We start from the raw sequence: 19,276 nt of genomic DNA, 5'->3' as shown, positions 1-19,276 counted from the left end.
ACTTTTGCTGCTGTATTTCACTGTAACTGATTAGGTATTAACCATTTTTTACCCAATCCAATGGTTTGTCCAAAACTCCTGTTGGGTAGAATCATTAATAAAATACAGGCCATTTAAAAAGTATTGTAGTTTTAAAAAGATGGGGGCGCCTTGGTGGCTCGGTCAGTTAAACATCTGACTCTTGATTTTGGCTCAGGTCATGATCTCAGGATTGTGAGATCAAACTCTTCATTGCGCTCTATGCTCAGTGGGGAGTCTGCTTGTGATACTCCCTCTGCCCCTTCCCCCTACCCCTCTGTGCTCACAGTCATGCATGCACGCCCCTGTCTTTCTCTCTCAAATCTTTTTAAAAAGGATTGTAAACTCCTCAGTTCAATTACTTCAGCAAAGGTGAGATTTCTGTTTTAGATCACTGGCTCTCTAAGTTACTGCTTAGAATAAGCCTTTGCAGAATTCTGAGTATGAGCATGTTAAAAGAAATGTATCTACATTCTGGGTCAACATCCCATGGTAATTGCTTTTAATCAAACAAAAACAGATAAAAGGATTCTTAGGGGATCATATTGTCTTCAGATTTAGTTTTTAGCAGGATGTTCTCAGGTGATGTTTTAGGATAATCTGTAGTAAGATTGATGGTTTTATCTGCATATACTTTTGATTTTAGTTGAAACAGTGGATGGATATTATACATAGAGCTGCTAAATGGTGGAAATTAAAGCCTATGCTCTAGAAATAGTCTTGGGTTCAGATCCTAGGTCACTTTATCTATGTGACTTTGTTTGAAGTAACTTCTTTTTAAGCCTCAGTTTTCTCCTCCTGTAAACTGGGTGGGGGGGGGGGGGGTAACACTAGCACCTGTGCCTTAGCACTGCTTAATAATACAGCAAGCATACAAAAGACTATTGCCATAATAATTTTCCATGCAACCTGGAAGAAGAATTTGGATAATTCATAAAGTGCTTCTAGCTGTCCTACTACCTTAGGTGTATTTTAGAGCTGCTCCTCCCCCTCAGTTTTTAAGCTTTGGAAAGAGTCTTTCAGCCTCAGTAGTTAATTATCTTACTATTATGAGAGTTTACTTTTTAATGGATAGTTTAAATTTGTCATGTTATGAAGGTTGTATTGGTATATAAAATTTTTTTAGTCTCTTAGTCTCTTGGTGGCTAACCCATTCTCCTCTTGAACAGATCTCTTTCTCTGAAGGATTTCATCAGATCTTATTTCATAACCATTTACCAGTTCTATTACTTTTCTGAACCCACCTATAGTAGGGTGCTTGGAAGCTCCTGTGCTGATGAGGCTTCTGTAGTTAGTTGAGTGTCTATGTTTAAGGTTGGGTAGCACAGAGGTTTTTTATTTTTGTTGTTTTTAAAGACTTTATTTATTTATATGAGAGAGACCCCCACAACCCGGGGAGGATGCAGAGGAAAAGGGAGAAGCAGATTCCCCACTGAGCAGGGAGCTTGATGCAGGGATTGAGCCCAGGACCCTGAGGTCATGACTTGAGCCAAAGACATAAGCTTACCGACTGAGCCATCCAGGTACCTCACACCAAGAGGTTTATGGAGTTGAAAGTTGACACATACCTTTCACACAGAGCTGCTGCTGCAAAACAACTCCCAGTTCCTTTTACCTGGCATTTCTCTTGGGAGAATCTTCAGATTCAAATATGATCGTAGAACCTTTTAAGGTTTTTCATCAAACATTTAATTTATTAAGTTATTGATTCATTACTTAATTATGGAATTACTTAATTATCAGTACTTTAAAGAAAGTCACACTGTTGTACCATTAAGAAGTGAATGTCTCGTGTGGCTTTTTTTGTTTTTTGCTTTCCCTTGTATGTAAGTTTTTTTTTTTCCTTATTATTTTTAGTGACAAAACATAAAGGTACTGAGAAAAGAGAGTCCCCTTCACCAGCACCTAAGCCTAGAAAAGTAGAGTTATCGGAATCGGGTAAGTTTTTGTGCTTTTTTTTTTTTTTTTTTTTTTTTTGTTAAGATTTTTTGCACATTTCCTCACCCCCTCTGGTTAAAGATTAATTATAGGATATGACTTAGTGGTTAAGAGGTATGACTCTGAAGTGAAGGTTTGAATCCCCAGCTTCCTTACTTAACTGCTTTTTTAATTATTTAATTTATCTGAGCCTCACTTTTCATCTGAATTGGAGATAACAAGTACTGTCCTGTAGATTTTTTATGATTAATTGGAATAATGCTTATAAAGTCCCTAGTGCTTAGCCTGACCTATAGTAAATAAATTTTGATTACATTTGGTGAACATAGTTAAAATCAACATTTAAAAAATTGGCATTTTTAAGCTCTTTTTTTTTTTGTAAGAAAAAAATATGTCTATAGTTGTATTGCTTGATCCAGTGAGAGAAAGGCTTAAGAGACCATTTTCCAATTCAAGTGTGTTACATTTTCTGTATGCACAACTAAAGAAAGGCTTTCTAAATGCATCCATCTTTCAGAAGAAGATAAAGGTGGCAAAATGGCTGCAGCAGATTCTGTGCAGCAGAGACGTCAGTACAGACGACAGAACCAGCAGTCTTCATCTGGTATGGACATGGGTTCAACTGTTTCCTACCTATATTTCCTAATGAAAAATAACTTCAGATACAAATCTCCATCCATGTAGTGAGTGTACTTAGGAAAAATATATGCCTACATAGAAATCTGTTCAAAGGGAGGAAGTTCCTACTTTTGGTTTTTGTTTTTAAGTCCTTTCTTAACTTTCTTTTAAATTGTTATAAACGTAGTAGATCTTTACAGTACGACAGTAAAACAGAACAGGGGTATTAAATTTGAAAAATTCTAATTTTTTCCCAATCCCTAGTCTTATTCCCAAAAGCTTTTCTTCAGAAATTTTCTGTGCTGTGTATAGGGATCTATGGTTTTAAAAAGGCCACCAAACCCTCCCCCCCCCAAAAAAAAACCTCCAAAACTGCATAAGCTCAAAATTTAGATGGTTTTTGTCTCCTTTTTTAGCTTTATATATATATATAGATAGATAGATAGCTTTCCTGTTCTTAGATCTAATTTTTTAAATAGCCAAAACTTATTGGCTCTACTGTAATAATTAATATTGCTATATTGTCTAATATTATAATTATATAATTTATTGAGCCAGTCACCTACTTGGGCATGTAATGTAGGTTGTTTTTGTGTACTTTGTAATTATATTTGTATATTTGTGAAATAGTAAAGTAAATAATATTTATTATTTAAATAATAATTAATTAGCTCTGTGGGTATTTGTGACTGAGTCTAGGTATGCTAGCTTTACTGTTCATTTATAAAATAGATACCAAAGCACTCGGCGGCATTAAGTGCATGAAAAGCCGTAGAGCTTTTGCAGCTCTTTAAAAATGAAGTTAATCATAGAAAGGCTTAAAAAAGCATATAGGTTTTGAGTGGTTTTGGTACTTGGGACTTTGTTTTGTTTTTGTTTTGTTTTGTTTTGTTTTTTAAATTTTTTATTTATTTATGATAGTCACAGAGAGAGAGAGAGAGAGGCAGAGACACAGGCAGAGGGAGAAGCAGGCTCCATGCACCGGGAGCCCGACGTGGGATTCGATCCTGGGTCTCCAGGATCGCGCCCTGGGCCAAAGACAGGCGCTAAACCGCTGCGCCACCCAGGGATCCCTTGTTTTCTTTTTTTAAGGAGAGAGAAAGGAGCACATGAGGGGAGGGGCAGAGGCAGAGGGGGAGAGAATCTTAAGCAGGCTCCATGCCCAACACAGAGCCTGACATGGGACTCAATCTCAAGACTCTGAGATAATGACTTGAGCTGAAATCAAGAGTCAGATGCTTAACCAGCTGAGCCACACAGATGCCCCAGGACTTTATTTTTAAGTATAAGTTTTGATATTTGGGAACAATTATTTTGGGTTAAGGAAATCATATACAAACAGTTGAAGGTTTGGGGGGTTTTCATGTTTTTGTTTTTGCTCTTTTGGTTTTTTGTTTTGTTTTTTGCTTTGTTTTGTTTTCGCAGTCCCAGACATTTGCCACCAGGCCTGTAGGAAAAGCTTGTCACATAAATTTTTTTGTTTGTGTGATAAATGCTAGGAATGTGGAAAGAAGTTATTCAGACCTTAATAGGACTTTCAGCAGTTTTAAAAGTGCTTAGAGTAACAAGCATCAAGTAATTGCTTGAGATGATTTTTAAGCTTAGTTATTTGGAAAATCGCTAGCTTCTTAAAGGACATTTCTGTTTTGTTGGAATGTGCCATGGAGTGACTTATATAAATTATATAATAATGATGTATATTTATGGTTGACTTTTAAGTCATTGCCCATATATTGATAATAACATTTGTTTAGAACTGCTCGCTTGTATACTTGCTTGCTTTCATAAGTGGACTTGCTAATTTAAACACTCCCATCTGCTTAGATTGAGAAAATGTGGGTAGACTCTTAAGCACAGACATAATTTAATTTTTTGTTTGTTGTGTAATTATAGATTCTGGCTCCTCTTCTTCCTCAGAAGATGAGCGACCCAAGAGGTCCCATGTGAAGAACGGTGAGGTAGGCAGGCGGCGGAGACATTCCCCTTCCCGGAGTGCCTCTCCATCACCTCGAAAGCGCCAGAAAGAGACTTCACCTCGGTAATGTCTTTTCAGTAGTCTACACTGGTGTTCTGTAGTCTTGATGAAACTTCTAATTTAAGGGGTGGGCTACAGATTTATTTTGGAAATTGGTTAACTCCTTCATGTCAGGGATTCACAGAAAGAGATGGTCAGATTTGGGAGTGGGGTGGGACATTTTTTTGGCTTTATTTGGTGGTTATCACGATTAATGAGATCTTGGTTAGTTTTATACCACCATGTCTTACGTCTGCATGACTAGATCAGTGCAACTATAGCATTAACTTCTGCACATCTTTGAACATTTAAAACAGAAATACACCCCCATTAGTAATGCTTAACTCCATTAAAGTAAATTTGGTGAATGGAATTCTTGACCTTTGTTTTTCTCCACTGCTCTCAGGATGCAAATGGGAAAGCGATGGCAATCGCCAGTGACTAAAAGGTTGGTTAGCCACTACTTTGTACATGAGGCTACATGTCAGAGTTTAGGGATGGGATATGCTGTTTAGGTAACCTGCTCCTATCCCTAGGTATATGGTGGGGATGACTGGAGAAGTTCCCCCATTTCAGGTGGTTGTGTTTCTTTGCACATCAAATGAACGATAGACTTCTACACGGTGTTCATTTTAGAGTACCATTTGAGCTTAGATTTTCGTGCAGTTACAGTACCTGGATATTTTCCAAGAGATAGGATAATAATAGCTCCTTTATTTAGTGGGGAGGAAATTAGTGCTGGCTTTTGGGAAAGTCTTTTAAAAAGATGAATGTGAGGATCTGGCCCTGTTCAGTGTTCTCTATAATAGGAAGGTAGGCTGCATATCTTCATTGAACCTTTTTGATCAAGTGTCTTTGTGACTATAAAACTGTAACATTTCAGAGCTTAATCATAAATAGAAATCTCTAATTTAGGCCTATCTCATAAATGAGAAAACAGAGGCCCAGAAGTAGTAAAATGAGTTTCTTAGGGTATAAAGTGAAAAAGCTTGATCCCATACCTATTGGGATCATGCTGTTGACATTATACCCTTATACTGTCTTTGTTAGTCTTCTGCTTTTGGGGGTTCTCAGCTACTGCTAAATTTGAGTATTTATCCTTCCTGAAACTATCACATTGTCCTCTTTATAGCTCACTTTTTGAAGCTGTCTTAGGTAGTCTCAGTAGTTAGAGTTCTTTTGGAAAGATTGTTTGGAACTAGTCAGCAGTGTTCATGGTGGAGCAAAGTTGTGTATTTGTGTTTTGGAATATTTAACAATAAAAAATAAAAACCTTTAAGAAAAAATAAATTCAGTTGCTGAGGTATTCTGTTTCCCACTATAGTAACCCCTAGTTTAGCTGCTAGTATAGCAGCTAAAAAGTTGGTTTACAAAATCAGGTTAGTGGTGAGATCCCCTTTTCCCCCATTATGGAACTACTTTCTTTTTGGAAAGTGATTCCTCAACAGGGAAATCAACACTGATGTTCACTACCCTGCTCCAGGATGGTTTTGTTTATCCTCTTTAAAAAGGCTTCCAGTTTTAATGAAGTAGGAATTTGTATCAGGTATCTAGGATTTATAGATGAAGAAAGAATTACTGGAATTGTGCTTCAGTATTCTATTTTTAAGAGGGGACATATGACCTGGTTTTGATTATTTCATATGTAAAGTTTATAATATTTTTCGTGTTTTGAGACACTTGTCTTTGGGTATCGAACACTCTAACTTAAAGGATAAAAGGTATGTTAATCATAGTGTAAAAAGGAAATAGTAACACACACAAAAAAGATAGTTGTCACATCTGTAACTTCTTGTCTTCATTACCAGCGGGGCTAGCAAAGTGGTTGTTCTGAGAGCTCACTGCAGAGATAGCAAGCTGGCTCCTTCTGATAAAACTTGCCTTTTCTGCATACTTGAGGGCTGTATCACAATATCACATATTGAGACTTATGCAACTGGTTCTCACACAATTTGATAGGGAACTTTACTACTCAATTTCTACACATAGTTGAAAGCTTAGCTTGGCGTTATTATTCAGAGTAACTAGAAAATGCTTAGCTTGTTGTTAGATTAAGCAGATGAAATATATTAAGCATTCAGAATTTTGAATAATATAGTTAACAAGCTTGACCTCTTAGAAAATATTGAACTTGGTTTTATGTCACTTTTTTTTTTTTACGCACGTATAGAAACATTGAAATAGATTGATCTCAAAGAAATTAGCTTTTTGTTTTAACCCTTGAAATGTGTACCCTCTCAGTTCAGGTAGAAATTCTGTAGGCTTCAGATCATAGAGCCATGTGGTATCAAGACTCCAGTTTTAAGTGATTATCTCATTTTTCTGGAAGTTCCTTAAGTTAATGCTAGTTGGTTATGGTTTTATATATTCTTTTTGATCATTTGCTCACATAGAAACAGCACATTGAAGGTCATTATTAGAAGGGACTTTTTGGGTACTCTGAGCATTTGGTCTTACGAATGAAGATGAGACCATAAATACCTCTGATCATTAGCATATTGTAATAGATTGTAATCTCGGTTCAGTTTTTTAGTGAGAATTTCTGATTTGGTTTTGCAAACGGAAATTAGAATATTTTTAAAGAGAAGCCACATAATCAACAGTAATATTTCTTATGCGATTGTATTTACTGATAACACTGGGAGTTATACTTTATATCACTTAATCCTCTAAGTTTGCACCTATAAACTTTCTCTTTTGTTTTCTTTTTAAGTCAAAACCCAAATATCTTTCCCTATTTGAAATCTTAAATCAATACTGTGCTTATGCTGTCTCTCCAGATCTTATAATTCTGAGATTAACCCTGCTAGTAAAGTGGGTTTTCCTGTATTTTCTTATAATTAGTAGTTCTTATCTACGTTTCATTTTGTCCAAAGCTTATCTGTCTTCATAGATTCCCTCTTGTAGTTCACTATTTTAAATATATTACAAGTGATGTCTTAGGCCCCACAAGGCATAAACAATTTGAAATTGAAAATTAAATAATGAAAATAAGTATTAAGTTAAATAGCAAATTTCAGAATTTTCTTTGTTCTGTTAGTAACAGAGCTCTCCTTAGTTTTAAAGGGGAATCAAGACTAGTAAACTTTAGAAAATATTTCCAGATTTATAGGAACCCTCCATCCTGTGCTGGTCAAGAAATTATAGTATGTGATTACTTTATACATGCAAACTTAGCCAAAAGGTAGCAAACTGGCTTGGTGTATATTTTTAATATATCCCTTTGGAGACTGCTATGAGTTAGGTTAGTCCAGTTGATATAATTGTATTTTTCATGTTTGTGTTTGTATTGGTTAAGTGTATAACAGAGCTCAGAATTTCGGTTTATCTATGATTGTCTATATTTCAACCATGTTGCTCCCAGTGATAGCTTTAGTGTTCCAGCTTTTAATCTTTTGTCTTTGAGATAGTGTTTTTTTGTTGGTAGTAGGCAACTCTTGAGTAGCGGAAACATTTTTAAAAATTGAGGACTCAGAGCAGTTGACACCCAGATTTGGGGCCTTAAGCCATTGGTAACCATTAAAATTTTAAATTTCTGCATTAGAACATGAGTTTTAAAGCAGTTTTTCCTAATAAGGAATCAATCACTTAGAGAGCCTTTTCAGCATACGCCAGCTAGACCATAGTCCAGACCTGGTGAACAAACTCCGATAAGCTTCCTAGATAATTGTGATGTGCATTCCAGTTAAAGAACGATGCCATAGGCAGTGTTTTCAAACTTGTTTCACCTTGTGTCATGCTGTGTCTGTCTCATGACCCAGACTCTGCATATTTATATACTGAAACAAAAATTTAACAAAACAAAATTTGCCTTTCCCAAAAGTAATATACTGATTTTCTAAAATGCTGGTTCTCAGCCAGAGTCTTGACTAATGGTCTTGAAAGATAGTTGTAAAAACATTGTTCTAAGGGATAGAGGAACAGTTGGCTTCACTTTGGGTTAAAAATGATTGAAACTATATCATCTGGATCACTTATAAATGCTACTAACTCCAAATCACCTGTATTTTTTTTGTGTGTGTGTGTGTTTGTGTGATTTAGTGGTAGACGGAGGAGGAGTCCTTCCCCACCACCCACCAGAAGGCGACGTTCCCCTTCTCCTGCCCCCCCTCCTCGTAGGCGCAGGTCTCCCACGCCACCACCACGACGAAGGTATTTTATCAGATAAGTGCTAGTTGGAACTAATTGAAGCAACTTTCTTTATGATTAGAATATCTTAGAGTGGCATTGTTCAGCCATTTACAGAATACCACATATGATGTGATTCTGTTAATATGTAAAGTTAGACCACCTAAATCAAAGAGTTAAAAGCAGATTAGTAGTGCCTAGGGTCAGGTGGGAATAGGGAGAGTTGTTACAGTTACGTGACTGAAAATACTTAAAACAGTTGAAATGTACACTTTAAAATGGGTAAATTTTATGGTATGTGAATCACATGTCAACAAAGATGTTAAATTTAAAGGTGAAGTCATTCTATTTAGTGATTATAAAGGGAAAAATACTAACTTTACAGTGGAGAATTCCAGCAGATACCTCCTTAACTAAGGAATCATTTAACAGTCGAGAGTACATATTAGCATTATGTAATTCTTGATACCTCCATAGTATTCTTACCAATTATATAGAACCCCAGTCTGATTTTTTAGGAAATACCAGACAAACCCAAATTGAAGGTTATTCTACAAGGTAACTGACTAGTACTCTTTAAAAATGACAATCCTGAAAGACAAAGGAATAGTCTCGTATTGGCAGGAACCAAGGACACATGATAACTAAATATAATTCTGATTTTTGGAATGTGGATCAGAAGAGAAACATTAGTGCAAAACCAGGCTTGTATTTTAGTTAATACTAAATTAGTGCTGTGGCTAATTTCATAGTTTTGATCATTTTTGTTAATCTGTAGTCCTTTAGATGATCTTGCTTAGTAGGTGATGGTATTCCCATTTTTCAGGTGAGGAAATAGAGGTGCACACTACCTCATTGACCAAAAAGTAGCCTGTTGTAAAGCTGATTCTAGGCAGTAAAATATTTTGAGCTCAAGGTTGAACATTTCAGGAACAAATTAGGCAGTTGGAACTGAATGTCATATTCAGGTCTAATTTCTAAAGGCACATTAGGATTACACAAGAATCAAGCATTAAGTAAATCGAAGGTCAGCTTGGACTTCTGTCGGGATGCATTCTGCCTAGAAGATAGACTTCCACTGAAAAGTGGCTTTCTTTGAGACACAAAATCCAAGTCTCTCCTTGGCAGGGTGGGGTAGGTATAGATAGATCTTTTAAAATGTATGCAAGTGAACTTATAGTCCAAATGCCAGTTCAAGAGAGCACCACATCGGAGAGCTCTTTTTTTAAAAAAGATTTTTCTTACTTGAGAGAGCACGAGTGGGGGTAGAGGAGAGAGGCAGCAGGGGAAAGAGAAGCAGACTCCCCCCCCCACTGAGCAGGGAGCCCCACATTGGGCTCAATCCAAGACCCCAAGATCATGACCTGAGCTAAAGGCAGAATGCTTATTAACCAACTAAGCACCCAGGTGCCCCCAGGAGAGCTCTTTAAAGGACAGACTTCCTAAGTTTCCTGTAATAGAGTCCTGCTAATGTAGCCACCTAGCTCTTACATAATAATGGGTGTTCACAGTTTATGCAAGATTCTCTTCTCAAAAAAACTCATTAAATTGGTTCCATATGGATTATATTAAGTGACTTTTGACAAACTAGAATTCAGTCTGGAAACTTCAGATTTCTCCATTATGCAGAATGTCCTGTTTCTTAGTCATCTAGGATAAACAAATCCACTAAATGATTTCTTTTCCTTTACATGAGGATAAAGGCATAGCATTTCCAGTTAAAATTCTGTCTTTGCCTGGTGCTTAACACAGTGTTGCCATAACTGCTGGTTAGGTTTCTGTGCATTCTGTTGCCTTATTCTTTTGGACCTTAATGGTGTTTTTTTCCTAGAACTCCTTCTCCTCCCCCCCGCCGGCGCTCACCGTCCCCAAGAAGATACTCTCCTCCGATACAGAGGAGATACTCTCCTTCTCCACCTCCAAAGAGAAGAACGGCTTCTCCCCCTCCCCCTCCTAAACGAAGGGCATCACCATCTCCACCACCAAAGCGTCGGGTCTCCCATTCTCCACCTCCCAAACAAAGAAGCTCCCCAGTCACCAAGAGACGTTCGCCTTCATTATCATCAAAGCATAGGAAAGGGTCTTCCCCGAGCCGGTCTACCCGGGAGCCCCGGTCACCACAACCAAACAAAAGGCATTCGCCCTCACCACGGCCTCGAGCTCCTCAGACCTCCTCAAGTCCTCCACCTGTTCGAAGAGGAGCATCATCATCACCCCAAAGAAGGCAGTCCCCTTCTCCAAGTACTAGGCCCATTAGGAGAGTCTCCAGGACTCCGGAACCCAAAAAGACAAAAAAGTAAAAATATTTTATGCTTTTTTTGGTTAGGAACACTAACTTGCATAGCTCTTTATGTTTGGAAGCTTTTTTCCCCCCTTTACTGAGAAATTACAGAAAAGAATAAGCTGGGAATACAGGCTTTTAAGGCAGCTTAAAGGTACTATACACAGATCCATTTTCTCTTTTCAGGATAGTTCCTCATGGGACAAACTAAATGCCATAGGACTCCATATTTGGTTCCTAGGGGTATCAGGGGAATGTGCTTCCAAAACTAAACTCTGAAATAATGCATAGAACATTTCTTGGATGTCTGTGTAAGACTGGTAAAAGTTGTCTGAAGTACAAGGAACTGGCATTATTAATTTCATCTAGGAAAAATTGTTAACAGAATGGACAGAGGATTATGGGGCTTAAACTGCTAAGAGATTTAGACCATACAAATTTGATATGTGTGTTAGTAGAATCAACTAGCAAACTAATAGTAAAATGTAAAGTTTGTGACTTGGTTATATAATGGTGGTTGGTTATTTTCTCTTAGGAAAGACCATTGCTCTTGGATACTAAATGTTTTGTTCTTTCCTCTGTTTCTAGGGCTGCCTCACCAAGCCCTCAGTCTGTAAGGAGGGTTTCGTCCTCTCGATCTGTCTCAGGATCTCCTGAGCCAGCAGCTAAAAAACCCCCAGCACCTCAATCCCCTGTCCAGTCTCAGTCCCCCTCTACCAACTGGTCACCAGCGGTACCGGTCAAAAAGGCTAAAAGCCCAACACCAAGCCCATCTCCGGCAAGGGTATGTGTTTGCCCTATTTTGGGGTTTATAATTGTATGTGGTCACTGGGAAGCAAAGACAAGTTATTACTTATTTGCGACCCAGGGCAGCATTATTTTCTGTAGTTCAGCTGGACTTCAGGGAAGTATGAAATTAAGTGGTGGTGGTTACACCACAGTCCATGCTTCATATTCCACCCACCCACTAATTGACACCATGTCTGATACTTTTAAATTCTCTCATCTTAGTGGTTAAAATTGGGCTATATTGAAAATCTAGAATAACAAAAGAGTTACCCATGAATCTATTATATAGTGGAAAATAGCTTAGTATTTTTTGTTGTTTCTATAGCATTTGACATACTGGATACTGAAGATCACAAAATCAATAAAACTTTCAAAATTAGATCATGTGTGTTAGTATTATTCCACGTTTATGAAGGAAAAAATATTACAAAAGAAGTACCAAATGTTCATAGTGATTATATGTGAGAAGGGGAAGTGATGAGTAATCTTAATTTTTCTTTACGTGTAGTGCCCTTTTTCTATTTCTAATATATTAGAAATAATATATTTCTATAAAAAATGAACCTGGCAACCTGTAAAATACTAGCTGAAGTGGAAAGTACAGTATTGTCTGGTTTAGTCTTAACCTCTGGCAAGTTGCATAAATAAGGGACACCTGGTGGCTCAGCGGTTGAGCACCTGCCTTCGGCCCAGGGTGTGCTTCCAGAGTCCAGGGAGCGAGTCCCACATCGGGCTCCCGGCATGGAGCCTGCTTCTCCCTCTGCCTGTGTCTCTGCCTCTCTCTGTGTGTCTCTCTCATGAATAAATAAATAAAATCTTTAATTAAAAAAAAAGTTGCATAAATAAGAATAACACTTGTTTTTACCTTGTGAAGTTTAAATGTCATTGGGATATTAAAGTATTGGAGTTTAAACTATATCATCCCCTCTATGAATCATTAATCTGATCTTGAATAGGTTTCTTTATTGTATGAAGTCAGTAGTTAGATGTCCATGTCAGCAGTCGGGTTGCCTGAATTACTTTACAAAGTAATTGAATGGATTGAGGAATTTTAAGTAACTGCTTACAAATGTGAAATTTGAGAATTACAGATGGAATTCAATTACAGCAGAATTGCCCTTTGCATAATTTTGGCGTTAACAGTTGGACCCTTGAATAGCATTGAGCGGGGCCACTTACACATGGAAATTTTTGGTGAATACAGTACAGCATTGTAAATGTGTTTTTTCTTCCTTATACTTTTTTTTTCCTTATACTTAATGTTTTTTTCTGCAGTTTATTTTATTGTAAGAATATAGCATAAAATGTACATAACGCACAAAATATGTGTTCAGTGACTGTTTATGTTACCCATAAGGCTTCTGGTCTATGTACAGACTGAGGGCTTGTTATATACAGGTTTTCAACTGCATGGAGAGTTGTTGCCTCTAATCCCCCATGTTGTTCAACGGTCAGTGGTTATGCATTAAGGAACAATTTCCAGTCTAGAGCCAGGAGAAGCTGTAACAGTGGCTGGAGAATGGGGCATTCACATGAGTGTGTGTTTAGAATAATAACTGTACTTACTGAAAGCCTGCCACCTGTTAGGCTAGTATTGTGGGCAGTTTACAGATAGACCCTGACAGCTTTATTGGGGACTGCTGTACCCATTTAGGTTTACAGAGGGAGCTTAGAAAAATATTTGAGGTCAAATGGTGAACAGGTTCAGGAGCCAGATTCACCTGAAGTCTAGCTGAGTTCAGAGACTTCTCTTTTGCACATGTTGCTTTCCCTATATTTGGAGGTAGCTTGGGATCCTGGACACCTGACTGGCCTCTCATGGTTGGGAAATTTGGTTTAATGTGGGGGAGATCAGAAAGGTCCTTCAGGGTCCATTCTGACTTTTTTTTTTTTTTTTTAACTTTTATTTATTTATGAGAGAGAGAGAGAGGCAAAGACATAGGCAGAGGGAGAAGCAGGCTCCACGCAAGGAGCCCAGTGTGGGACTTGATCCCAGATCCCAGGATCACATCCTGAGCCAAAGGCAGACGCTTCACCACTGAGCCACCCAGGCATCTTAAAATCTTAAAATCTGGGAAGAGCATCTTTACTTGCAATGTGGTTTTCATACTTTTCTTGGCAGGGATTGCCCTTGGGCTCCCCCTCCCCCAAAGCCTTGGGGACTCCTGAGATTTGTCCATTTAATTATTCCCTTGAGAAAGTAAAACGTTTATTGGACAACATTTTAATCTGATTGATGTTATTGTTGGGATTTTTCTGGATTTCTAGAACTCAGACCCAGAAGGAGGTGGAAAGAAAAAGAAGAAAAAGAAGGACAAGAAACACAAAAAGGATAAGAAGCACAAGAAGCACAAAAAACACAAGAAGGAAAAGGCCATGGCAGCAGCCGCTGCAGCAGCTGTCACTCCCACGGCCCCTGCGGCCCCCACGACCACATCAGCACAGGAGGAACCGGAGGCAGAGCCCGAGCCTAAGAAGGTACGTGTGTGTCTTAGACTTCTACAGATCGCTTGGTCACTTGTTGAGAAGAAAAGAATTTTTTTACAATAATGGCTACTCGGCTGTTAGCTAACTCTTCTGATCTATCCTCATTCTTGATATCTACCAAGACGAAGGAGAAGAATATGAATGGCTGCCAAATGCTTACTGTATATTTTTAAAAAATAACTTCTTTAAGATATAATTAACGTGCCATTCACCTATTAAAAGGCACTCAAGGGTGCCTGGCTGGCTCAGTAGAGCACACAACTCTTAACCTCAGGGTTTCAGGGTTGTGAGTTCAAGCCCTGTGTTGGGTATAGAGTACTTAAGTAAAATTTAAAAAGAAAGTATATGATTGAGGGGTTTTTAGTATATTCATAGAGTTGTGCAGCTGATTGAGGGGGTTTTAGTGTATTAGAGTTGTGCAGTCACTGCCATGATGTGGTTCTGCCCTTGCACCCTACACCTCTCTGCCAGTGTGTCAGGACTCACCAGTGTGGCCCCTCTGGTTTTAGGAAACGGAGAGTGAGCCTGAAGACAACCTCGACGACTTAGAGAAGCACCTGCGTGAAAAGGCGCTGAGGTCGATGCGGAAGGCTCAAGTGTCCCCACAGTCTTAGGCGGGAATGTGTGTCACGATGTACATTTTATTTGGTTTGTACGCAATTCAATTTCAAAATTGCTAAAATGTGTTTGAGCTTTAGACTATAACATTTGTTGTAATAATTGCTAGGTTGAAGTTCACCATGTAAAAAAAAAAGGGGCATGGATTTACATTGCAAAAGGTGTCCACAGTGTATTAGTGACATTCTTTCATTGACAGCTGACATAAATTCATTTAGAGTGAAATATTTTAAGCCAAAAAAAAAATCCTCTTTTTAAAAAAGGGGGTTTCAATATTGTTGGCATTTTTATGGTTTCTTTAAAGGCCTTGGCTATTCCCAGAGGTTTTCCTTTCTTGTCATTTTTTTTTTCTTTATTTTTTTCTCATTTGAGTCTTAGCACCCATTTAAGTTATGATGCTTCCAACCTTGTATGGTTTGCAAGCTTGCCCAGAAATAAGACCACTGTTGAACTACCACAAAGTATAAATGAATATTTTAATGCCACAATCTTTCCTGTTGCCTGTGGAGTCTCTGCTGAAATGAATCAGGATTCGAGCTCTAGGACGAGATGGAAAATGAAAGCATGTTGTTTGCCAGGACACTGTGGGTTTATATTGATGTGTAACAAGTTGATTTGGAACACTGGAATTCATTCTATTCTGTTGTGTTTTTTTGTAAAGGCAATTAACTAGTCCCAGGAAGGATCCTTCAGTTATATAAAAGTTTGTTTTATGAAATGTCATGGCTCCATTCATAATTTTGTCTTGTTCTTCCAATTGGTATATACAACTTTCAGAGCTCTCGTATTTGGAAGGCTGGAAGGGCCCAGACTTTGAAATAGTGTCTTGTTTTCACTGTTTTTGTTTTTTTGTTTTTTTTTTTTTAAACTAAAGCTATATAAAGCTTGTGGATTAAACAGAATAAATTTCTAAATTTAAAAATGTTGGCCACTCACTTTTACTTAACCGTCTCAATACTGCAGGAACCCACCTTTTTTTTTTTTTTTTAATAGAAATCTTAGTTAAGCCTATGTTTTTACCCCCCTTGGCACCTTTGGCACACTGAGGATTGGGCAAGGGAAATAAATGGTGAAATTATTTTTCCGTCTTTATTTTAATAATGAGTGCAGTAAGTGCTGTGAAGGCAAAGTGTGTGGTGAGATGGGAACACCTATGCTAGACAGGGCAGAGTCAGCGAGGCGCTCCAACAGAGTAGTATCTGCGTACAGCTGGAGAGGCAGAAGGAGCCTGGCACATTCCAGGAAGTGCAGGAGGGCCAAAGGAGTGACTGGAGCAACCTCCCTCTTGGGGTCTGTGTATTTAGTGACAAGTGAGTCATTTTTGCACTTCAGATTTAGCAGAGCAAAGTGACTTGAAACTTGGAGTTGGTTTGTAGAAGGTAAACTAGCAACGTAACGAAGTTAGAAGGGAATTTTTGACACCGTGGATCTAAGCTGAGTGACACCTGGGCAGTTAATGTGATTGATTTCTGGTAGTCGAAACTAAAAGAAAATGTCTACACATCTTAACTACAGGAAGACTTAGTGGGGACAGTGTTTACCTGAAGGACATGGACATAGAAGGGGCTCTTTTTACAGGTGGGTTTTTAGGATGATTTGTAAGGCGGCAAAACTTAAATGAAGCTGCTCTGTAGTGAACTAAGGTAGTCTGTAATTGGTAACAGCACCTTACCTGTGTGCTGCAACCAAGTCTTCAAGATCTTACATGTGACTTCCTTTTGATTGCATAATTCTGTGATTCAAGAAAAGCACAGTATATCCAGTTTCTAAAATGGTGGTTGATGACTTTCCGCTTCTAGGGTGAACAAACCAGTGAACATCACTCAGGCCCTTGTTATCTATCCAGCCGTTCATTCATGCTCACTGATCCTGTTTATGCAGTGTGCTTCCTCTCCTCCACCTGACAGAACAGCAGTAGCTCCTGTTCTGCTAATCTGCAGGAGCAATTCTTGATCTGTACTTGACTGGTCCTTGGCTGGATTTGGCTCAGTGGATCACTCCTTTGTTGAAACACTTTCTTTGAGTGGGTTCTAGGAGATGATACTTGTTTACCTTCCAGATGCAACTCTAGTTTTTCAATTCTCTCTAGCTGGTCCTTTTGTGTCTTCTGGCTCCTTTCAAACATAAAAAGAGTTTGTATTTGCCCTTTGTAGGGAAACGTAGCTTTCCCTACGTTTAATCCCTGCTCCCTCGACTTTAAATGTCATGATTTTGTTGATTTGTCAAGTTGCTCTGCCGTCTAAACTTAACCCCTGACCTGGACCCTATCCAGCCACCTACCCAAACATATCCAAAAGAGAAATTTTTAAATGCCGTCCTCTAATCTTAATCCCTGTCTTACTTCAGTCTCTATAATCCTCATTTACTCAAAATTGAGTTAGTACTGTCAGTAGTGTTGTCTGCTTCCCAACACTTAGGCACACCAAGGCCATTCCATTTGCCAGATCAATGCCCTAAGCCAGATCATGGTACCACTCAAAGCCCTCCGATAGGTTTCTGCCTCAGAGTAAAAACCGAGTTACTTACTATGGCCTGAGAGACCGGACAGCGCAGGGTTGAATCTACTTTGGCAACCTCATTATCACCCTACGATCTGCTCGTGCCATACCTGCTGCCTTGCTCTGCCTTTGACCCACCAAAATTGATATTCAGGACCTTTGTTCCCACTGTCCCCTCATCCAGAGAGACCCTTCCTCCTGATCTTGTGGCTTGTTTCCTTACTTGATTTTCCTCAGGCAGTCTTCCCGAACTTCCTCTTCTCTTAGAACCATTGTGAATACCTCAAAGGATACATTTTTGTTCCATAGGAACTTGGTCTTGTTCATAGCTGTTGTCAGCACCTGGTACATAGTAGAAGCGCAAGTATTTGATGAACAGATGAGTAAATTTAATTGACTTGTTTTTATATTTGCCAAGTGCTAGTAGGTAGGGTCTGAGGTAAAGAAATGAAGAGAGACAGGCACCTGGAAGGCTCAGTCTGTTGAGCATCTGACTCTTGGTTTTGGTTCAGGTCATGATCTTAGTTAGAGTCATGGGATTGAGGCCCGAGGCGGCCACTGGGTGTGGAGCCTGGTTGGGATTCTCTCTCTGATCTGTGTCTCTTAAAAAGAAAGAAAAGGAAAAAAATGATTGTTGCCCTCAAGGAGTATTTACCTACTAGGGATATAAACATATAAACAACAACTTGGAGGGGCAGAGCATTGTGTAGACTGGGGTTTCTTTTTTTTTTTTTTTTTTAAGGAGAAGCAGGCCATATATTATAGACTGGGGTTTCTAACCATAACTTCTGTGTCACCTTGGTCAGGTTACACTGGAGCCAAAGTGCTGCCATTTCCTCTTCTGAATGAGGGAAATAATGATGCAATCTACTTCAGTGGCTTCAAGGTTTTTTTCTAATGTATTAGTTGATACATAGCATGCAATAACAGCACAAAGAGAGGTTCCCATTTTCTCAGCTGTGTGACTTGCATCCATTCTGGTAATGGCTAATTTTAGCATATGTGTCTGTAAAAGATTTTTAACCAATGCGATCACAGCCGTATCTGATGCAGTTTTCTTCCCTTTTGGTTTTTAGATCTAACTCAAAATTTCCTAAAGTGTGCAACTCAGTAGTACTTAATATATCCACACGGTGTGCTACTACCACCATCTATTCCAGAACATTTTCATTGCCCCAAGAAGAAACTCCATGCCCATTAGTAGTCCCTTCCTATTCTGGCAGTCCCCTCAGCCCCAGCCCCTTGGCAACTATTTCCTGTCTATAGATCCATCTGTTCTGGACAGGTCACTGGAATCATACAAGATGTGGCCTTTCATATCTGGCTTCTTTGATCTAGCATAATGTTTCAAGGTTCAAACATGGTACCTCATTTTTTAAAAAATTGCCCAATAATATTCCTTTGTATGGATATATCACATTTCATTTATCCATGCATCGGTTAGGCATTTGGGCTGTTCTACTTTCAGGCTAATATGAATAGAATATTTGCATATAAGTTTTTGTAGACAGGTGTTCTCTTGGATATATATATATATACCTAGGAGTGGAATTGCTGGGTCATAACGGCAACTTAACTTTTTAAGAAAGTGTCAGACCAGGGATCCCTGGGTGGCGCAGCGGTTTAGCGCCTGCCTTTGGCCCAGGGCGCGATCCTGGAGACCCGGGATCGAATCCCATATCGGGCTCCCGGTGCATGGAGCCTGCTTCTCCCTCTGCCTATGTCTCTGCCTCTCTCTCTCTCTCTCTCTCTCTGTGTGACTATCAAAAATAAATAAAAATTAAAAAAAAAAAAAAAGAAAGAAAAAGAAAGTGTCAGACCATTCCAAAGCAGCTGCACCATCTTCCATTCCCACTAGCAGTGCATGACAGTTCCATTTTTCCATAT

General features: G+C 38.7%; 1 protein-coding gene and 1 long non-coding RNA gene across 20 annotated transcripts in view; one reads left to right on the top strand and one right to left on the bottom strand.

Moving 5' to 3' along the window:
* SRRM1 (serine and arginine repetitive matrix 1) overlaps nt 1–15,813 on the top strand; it is a 35,188-nt gene extending 19,375 nt beyond the window's left edge. For 9 of the 18 annotated variants that reach the window (XM_049098780.1, XM_049098782.1, XM_049098784.1 and 6 more), the window contains 9 exons: nt 1,876–1,956; nt 2,474–2,560; nt 4,468–4,612; nt 4,995–5,036; nt 8,630–8,740; nt 10,548–11,012; nt 11,586–11,781; nt 14,055–14,264; nt 14,783–15,813. In XM_049098780.1, coding sequence (XP_048954737.1) covers nt 1,876–1,956; nt 2,474–2,560; nt 4,468–4,612; nt 4,995–5,036; nt 8,630–8,740; nt 10,548–11,012; nt 11,586–11,781; nt 14,055–14,264; nt 14,783–14,887 — 1,442 coding nt within the window. In that variant the 3' untranslated portion in view covers nt 14,888–15,813. The remainder of the gene's footprint in view (nt 1–1,875; nt 1,957–2,473; nt 2,561–4,467; nt 4,613–4,994; nt 5,037–8,629; nt 8,741–10,547; nt 11,013–11,585; nt 11,782–14,054; nt 14,265–14,782) is intronic. The other 9 variants (XM_049098805.1, XM_049098795.1, XM_035713075.2 and 6 more) reach the window with 3 other exon arrangements.
* LOC125753237 (uncharacterized) lies at nt 15,730–17,986 on the bottom strand. 2 transcript variants are annotated; one of them, XR_007404538.1, is made up of 3 exons: nt 17,855–17,976; nt 17,613–17,731; nt 15,730–17,005 (listed from the first exon to the last, which is right to left on the bottom strand). It is a non-coding gene; the product is annotated as an uncharacterized LOC125753237 (long non-coding RNA). The 2 variants fall into 2 exon arrangements; XR_007404535.1 differs by having other exon boundaries at nt 17,613–17,986.
* Between the last annotated feature and the right edge of the window lie 1,290 nt (nt 17,987–19,276).

This window comes from Canis lupus, chromosome 2, assembly GCF_003254725.2.
Source record: "Canis lupus dingo isolate Sandy chromosome 2, ASM325472v2, whole genome shotgun sequence".
NCBI lineage: Eukaryota > Metazoa > Chordata > Mammalia > Carnivora > Canidae > Canis > Canis lupus.
Note: the sequence above shows the minus strand (reverse complement) of the source record. Positions and strands in the feature narration are given on the sequence as shown.